The 7,787-nt window shown below is 40.7% G+C and overlaps 1 protein-coding gene across 2 annotated transcripts in view; it reads right to left on the reverse strand.

Moving 5' to 3' along the window:
• The window catches only part of SERGEF (secretion regulating guanine nucleotide exchange factor), a 355,234-nt gene that overhangs the window by 93,928 nt on the left and 253,519 nt on the right, over nt 1-7,787 (reverse strand). Inside the window, exon 11 of one of the 2 annotated variants that reach the window (XM_019519674.1) lies at nt 687-749. The exons of the other annotated variant lie outside the window; for it this stretch is intronic. Within the exon in view, the coding sequence (XP_019375219.1) occupies nt 687-749 (63 nt within the window). The remainder of the gene's footprint in view (nt 1-686; nt 750-7,787) is intronic. 2 annotated transcript variants of the gene reach the window in all.

Raw genomic sequence — 7,787 nt, forward strand, 5'->3', positions numbered from 1 at the left:
ACCAACAGCCCTAAAACCCCCCTGACAGGTGCAGCAGCAGGAGGGGATGGGATTCCCTCCCAGTCTCATGTGGCACCCAGCAAAGCCCAAACGCCTTAGAGACAATTTGGGGGAGTGGATGCAATGTCAGGCTAGCAATCCTGTGGGCACACATCCCTTTGGGGCTATTTCAACAAGGGAAATAAAGGTTCACCAGGACAGCAGCTGGTGTACTCTAGTGGCTATACATGAAGGAAGCTACAAAACTAACAAAGCTGCTCCAAGTTCAACATCCCATCCTGTCCCAGCTGCAAGTTGGAGTCTGGGTTTAGCTCACACCTAACAAACAAATAAACAAAAAACCTCATGCCATCACTTTTTCTAGGAAAAAGAATTCTCATCTTCTAAACATATTTATGCGAATATGAAAAAGATAAGTGTTTCTCAAAACAAAATATACAGAAAAACGTAAGGAAATCAGATACCACAACCACATTTGGTAAAAAATAGATCCCAGACCACTCTTTGTTTAATTATATACCTGCAAATAAATTTCAGATCAACAGCACACATCCTTCGCCATCTATGTTCACTCTCATACGATAGCTATTTCATTTAAGTGAAATGACTTTGGTGATCTATTTCCCACAGTTCCTGACACCTATGAGAATACTTTTTAAAGTAGCAGCATGAAGCAGATGACAAACCTTCAGCTGCTGATGCATCTAATCTGCCTGTACACTCATGGATCCCTCTATGCTGTTCAGCACCTGGAAAATTAAAAATAGCTATCATATACAAAACCTAACCAAATACTATAATAAGACAACGTTGTGCCTTTGCATTACTTTTTATTTTATTCTGTGCTGCTAAGTATCTCACTGTTGATAATATTGGGCTTACAAAGGAGTGATAATGAGGAAATAAACCAGGTTGTAAAGACAGACTAAGGAACCATCTAAAAAGGAGATGTGAAGAGTACTCTGTTCTTAATTTACATGAGACATCTGAATAGATGGGAAAGAAATAATGCAACTTCTGAACTCTGTTAATAATAAACAGAGCTATAACTTAGAGAAACAGTTTCAATCTTTTTATCTTTGTTTTCTCTCTTGATTAAATCAGGGCATTCTATCAAGAATCAATACTGTATGCCAGATCTCTTTCATAGTGACAGACTTTAAAAAGAGATGGTAAATAATGAATGGAATACTACTGTATAATTCACCGTGCTGCTTTTAGTAAGAGCTTATCAAATTCAGAAATGTGCAAGATGCTTCCAGTCCACTGAGAAGCAACCTTTTGAAAAAAGCAGTACCAGTACTTTAATTGAATGGCCAGTGCACCAAACTGTGCATCCTGTTTTTGTCAGCCACACACGGTCATCATTCATAAAAAGATATCATTGTCATGCAGAGATAAGTAAGCTGGTAGTCAGGGAAGACCTTTTTTGTCAGATGGTTACCTCACAAAATGCTATGCATTAATTGTGTGTCATATACCATTTTCCTACTACTGCACCACATTTAGCTGAACACTGGTTAATGCAAAGTCAGTCAAATATACATAATTCAGGCCAAAAAATCCTCATACTGAGAGCGCAGTGAAGAGCCATCTACTTAATTCAGACAGCAGGGTCAACGCTGAGGTATATTTCCCCAACTCCTGAAGCAGGTAGGGGACAGACTGCCTGTCTTTAAAGGAGCCACACACAATGAAAAAACAGCTGGCATCTAGTTCAACCCACCACTCAAAAGCAAAAACATTACTGTCTAAACTATCTCAGACTACTCTTTGTCTAATCTTCACTTCAAAAATTGCAGTAGTGGAGACTCAACAACCTTTCTTGACAATCTCGTCCAATACTTATCACCTGACATAGAAAGGTGTTTTTACTATCCAACCTAAATACTTCTTTGTTTCAATTTCACCAACTATAATAACTGTGGGTTGCAGTAATCTCCACAGCCATTGAATCCTAGCCCTTTTAAAGGATCAGTTTTGGATAGTGCACTCAGTGTGGATCCAATACCAAATTGCTACACTTCACCTGGCCTGCTCTGCAAAAACCCTCCCAAACTGTTACCCTGGCTTTTGTTCTGCACTAGACCATAGTTCTACAGCATGAAAGAAAAGTAAACAGCTCAGGAGAAACACATCTGTATACCAGAACTACCTGGGAATCCACTGACATTTAAACAGTATGTTCCCAAGGATGATGTAGAAATTAAGATTTGGGTCTCAGTACAATGCAGAAGAACCAAAAAGTTGTTTGCCACTGTTACTTGTCAACAAATATTTCCACATTTATAACCTACCCCAGGCTTTTATTACACTAGCTACATTTTTAAATATGTCACTTTACCTTTAAAAGCTTTTAAAAAGCAAGCACAGAGTTCTAGCAGGAAGAAATGAGTTTACCAACTGTGATCCACTGGATTTGAACTCAGAATAGAAGGGGAACGACAACATTATTAAGATCAGCTTTCCCTTTGATCTAGAATATATTGATTGATTGCTAGTTAAAAACTTTTATGACTTCAAAAACAACTAAAACATTATCGTGAAAATTCTTAAGAGACTTATGAAAAATGGCAGCAACTCATGTATGCTGTTTAAGTCCCCCTATAAATGTTTCTTACCCTCAAGATTATAAGCTGCATGCTGGAAGCCTCAATATGTCACTTCAATTAATTGTGCTGACTGTAGTGCAGTTACATGAAGTGTCTGCCTCCTGGAAATTACATATAGCAGCTTTCTGGCCAAACCAAAGCCATGTACTTTCAGCTATTGTACAAAGCAGATATAAACTACAGATTCAAAAAATGTGTGCGTATTTTCTTCTTTTTGTTTAATTATGCAATTTCTATTTGAACCTCACAGAATAAAGTTAAGGGGAGAATAACATTTGGGCAGGAACAACTATTACATGCAAATTCCCTCCCTGATTTGTTGGGGAAAAGTAGTGCAATTGTGCTTTTGTAATCACTTTCCCTTTTATACACTTTGTTGTTCAGAACAAATTCGGAAATGATGAGGGAAGATTGGAGCACACTGGAAGCTGAAGCCTTTTACCTATCCACAGGCCACTGCTCCTTTTGTGCATGATAAGCCTGAGGTACCCTGAATAAATATCCACAATCTGTGATGATTACAAGCTCCATCTTTTCTCTATTTGGAACAACTAGCATGAGACAACCAGTCATTCCTGTATGAATAATGTAAAAACAACCAAAATGAAGAAGAGAGAAGCTGAAACAATCCCTAAATTGGTTTTATTTTATCAAAACGATAATCTAGATGATTTTTCTGCATGAATGCCAACCTGGGTCTGGGAAAAGAAACTACAACTCTGATGAAGAAATCAGAGCCATGCTAATTAAAATCAAGTGCATCCTCTGGAAAACATGAATAAGAACACAAAAGAAAGACAGCATGTCCCTGAGGGCAAAGTTAGATTGGATTTTAAAATAATCACAAAAAATATTAGTCTTTAATGACTAAAAGGTTAAAGTCTACCTTATTAGACTTTAAAGATGTTAAAGTCTTATAAGCTTTAAAGATTTTGTGCCAAGTCCGGGAGCTGTCACAGATATGACCCAGACATGGGGAATCAGGGCTCAAAAATGATGGGTTGACTGTACCATAAGTCCAGATGCCCAGGTTGCAATACCAGATGGCCTGACGGATCATGACAGATGGCAAGTGACTCTGTGGTCATGGCCAGACCAGAAGTCCAGGAATCCAATACACAGGCTAAGATAGGCAGGAGCAAGGTACTGGGGTCCCAAGGCAGAGATAAGATCAAAGAAAGCTAGAGGCTGGGCAAGAGGGTCCAAGGCAGAGGTGAGACAGGATCAAGGGAGGAGGTACAAAGCAAGAGTAGGACTCCAAAAGTCCAGCAAAGTAGTCCACAGCAGGAATCAGACTCTCAGTTACAAGGCCCTGTAGGAAGTGGGAGAGTTTTATATCTCTCCCATCAGTGTCTTATCCTACTGGTCCTCCTATATCACTGAAACATATGCCCTACGCACCCACTTTTGCTTAGTATGAACAAAAATCAGAAATTAGGTAATGAAGCTAAGGTAGAGTAGGCCTCAGTGTGCACTTACAGTCACTTTCAGGCTTTTTGCCTTAGGTAAGCTTTGTTGTGCATACTCTAAGCCAGCCCCACCTCCTAATTTCTGGATGTTAGAGTGTGAAGAGTGGGAGCAAAGCAGTGGGATGTTCCTCTCAAAGGCAATCCCCCAGGTCTGGCACAGAGGCAGGATAGATATGGCATACTTGTCTAACATCCAGCACAAACTCTCAGCAGCATTTAAGTGGACAGCAAAAACTGGTCAACACATGACCTCTGTTATTAGTCAGCCTTCTCTCTTACAAGTACAAAAATATACTGAGCATGATTCTGCTCCAAGTTTATTAGAAGGCTACCTCCATGTTGCAACTGGTTATTGTTGGTTTCCTGGCTTTGCTGTCACTTCACTGTCACTTTTTTGCCTGTTCTAAAGACAAAGGAACAGTGCTTATCTTACTGAGCATGAACAACAGTTAAATGCAACTTGGAGCATCACTCAGGATTAAAATATAAGATTTAGTAGTGCAAAATTCCACAAAAATGTCACAATGGAACAATTTTTGTGCTAATAATCCACAGCAGTGAAAATACTCATGAAATCTTTTTCTCGTTCTTCAGCTTTTCAGCTGCTCCTATTCTCTTTTGATTAAAAATACAAGCAAATGCCTCTTCCATATGAAATCTGACAGCAAGATCATGCTTTGCACTATGGTTCCGAGATACCAATTCACAGTGATTTAAATGATCAAGTTCCACCTTTTTTATTGATACGCTCATGTACAGAGGCACAGACAAGCAATTCTCCCTGTATCTGTGTGAAAACCCCCCCCTGCAGATACATGTTATGAAGATAAATTACTTTCCTCATAGTCCCTGGGCAACTCACCTGCATCCTTCCCTGTTAGCTCTCTGCTAGGAACAATTCTACACTCCTAAAACACCTAGTCAACATTTCATTTCCCTCCTTCCCCCTATTCTTTATTTCCATCTGGCCATATTTATTTCCATTATGCTGGCGGGGAGGATCACACAGGTTTTGGGTCTGTGATTTGACACAGTCATGCTGAACCTATACAGAAAACCAATACAGGACATATTTAAACCTTGCAAATTTGATCCAGTTACCACTGACACCAATGCAAGCTGAACAAAGTCCTATCTGAGAACTTAAACGAAGTGAAGTTAAAGGCTGCATGAGCATTGTGATGGCCCTCTGGCTTGGTATGAATTTCCCTGCAGTAGAACCATTTGTTACACACATAATTAGAGCTGACAATCCACTTCTTTCCAAGGCAAAGCACAGCTCTTTGCCAGATTCTCAGCTGTGATCCAGTTGCTTTGCACAAGGATTCTTTTCTTTAGAAACACTGCTTTGTGACACTAATGCTCATCTAAATGATTAATGCAAATAATAATGAAGGGACTGTTACTGGTAAATCTGAGCTAAAATGAGAATGAGCTGAGAGTAATGGCCATGAAATGGATAAGGCAAAACTTTATTATAGAGTGACTAGTGATTTCAATGACCCATCTAACATACTATGAAGAACCCTGTTTTTTTCCTGCACTTTCTGAAGTTCAGGATCCTTAAAAGTATCTAAGTCTAAGCACCCAAAATGAACATCAGTCAAGATACCTGGCACCCTGCTGCCACCAGTGTTCACTCTAAGCTGTGCGGTATGTTCAGGCATGCAGGTGTGCTCATGCTGTGCTGCCAGCCATGCCTGCGTGACCATGCGTGCTGCGCAGCTTGGAGGCTGCCTGCCACTTGTATCCCCAGTAGCACAAGAAAAGTTCCAGCAACACAAGGAGAATACTCACAGAAGTCTCCCCCTTGCCCCTCTCTCCCTCCTGCCAAAGCCTCATATCCCCCCAGGCCAGAACCAAAGGTTCCACAGACTGGATTTAGCCCCCAAGCCATAGATTGCCAACCTCTGGTATGCAATTTAGTCACTAAATTGCCCAGGATGAGGAAAACATTTTAGGTTAAATAGATTTTGATTAGCATGTGACTGCTCTTAACTTACACATACAAAAAGGTTTCTGATTGAACTTCTGCATCTAGAAACAAGTCTTTCATTTTCATGCATTCCTATTTCATGCAAAGCAGGAAATAGAGGCCTCATACAGTCATTCAATTTTTCCTGAGAGAGTCAATGCAGAAGTTCAGGCTTTTTCTCCCACAGTAAAAATGGTTATTCTGGGAGAAAAAACCTAGGAACAACGACAGTTAAATTACTTCCAGGAGAGTTTCTCTGGGGAGAAAGAATGTCTGTACATGCTGACAACACAAACCGACCCTGGGCAGTTTAGGTTAGCCAGTCAAGATTGCTTTATGCACTGCTGCCATCTGTTGCCAGGCAGATTAAGGGAGCCTGCAGAGCATCCAGAGATGTGTGCACAGTGTCAGTGCTGCAAGTTCTCCACTGTTCAGGGCCTCAGCACTTGAATGTCCATTCACGTAGCTCTGGGTAAGTTTTTCTACCACAAGAACAAACCTGAGAGAATTCTCCCAGATTATTTGAATGTGTGTATGTAGTCAAAGATAAGCCATGTTGCAGAGCATACACTTGGTCACATTAACATTCTGCAAAGTTGCCAGAATGCATGATAACTGTCAAACTACTATTGTCCTGACCAATCATTCATTACTGGGGAGAGAGAAAGATTTAAAAAAATCAAAAGATGTTGGTCCATGATCTACTCCTTTGCTTTGGTACAACTCAGTGAAGTTATTCTTGATTTATACAACTATAAGGGAAATTGGAACAATGGAACAATGGTCCTCTTTAGAAGAAAAAATATTTAGCCTCTCTCAGGTTTTCCTTTCCTGAAGCTACTACACTGGAAAATGGGAAATCATCCCATTGCATTAAACAAGGCACAAGACTGTTGGATGTCAGGTAGACTGTAAATCTAAAATTTGTACCACTTCACTCATCCCACACCAGGTTTCTTCTACCATGACAAAGAAAGGAAAGTTACAGGAATTATTTTGAAGAAAAATGATACATATTTTACTTTAAACTCTACTTTTTTGAAATGGGCAAGAATGCATCCTGGATATTAGAAGAAAGTTTTTAACCAATAAAAGGAGTAAGATTCTGGAACAACCTCCAATAATACCAGTGCTTTTAAGCAGGAGCTTGCTACATTGATAAACATAAATTGCTAGAGGTGTTTTCTGAGACAGCATGGGACTAGACTCAATGACCCAAGAGGTCTCTTCCAGTCCTAAGAAATAGTCTTCCTAAGGATCCCTCTTCATATTTCCATTCAACAGTCAACACTTTGGGACCTACAGATACAGACCTACAAAGCTTTCACACCTCATGGCAACCGGAGAGGAGGCAACTCCACACTCTCCACGCTCCGAACAGGCCGAAGGAGCTAAGCAGTCCCAGAGGAGAAAGCATCGAGTGATCATCTTAGGCGACTTCATCCTGAGAGGTACAGAGGGCCCCATCTGCCGCCAGGACCCCTCAACATGTGAGGTCTACTGCCTACCTGGAGCAAAGATTCATGATGTGACAGGGATGATCCAGGCCGTGATCCAGCCCACCGATTACTACCCCATGGTCCTAATCCATGTGGGTACTAATGATGCGGCCAGGAGAAGCCCTGATCACCTGATGGCGGACTACCACACTCTGGGGGGCATGCTGAAGGAGACAGGTGCACAGGTGGTATTCTCTTCTGTTCTACCAGTGAGCGGACATGGAAGATGGCA

Source organism: Gavialis gangeticus, unplaced genomic scaffold (assembly GCF_001723915.1).
Source record: "Gavialis gangeticus isolate Ggan-Ray unplaced genomic scaffold, GavGan_comp1, whole genome shotgun sequence".
NCBI classification, from domain to species: Eukaryota; Metazoa; Chordata; order Crocodylia; family Gavialidae; genus Gavialis; species Gavialis gangeticus.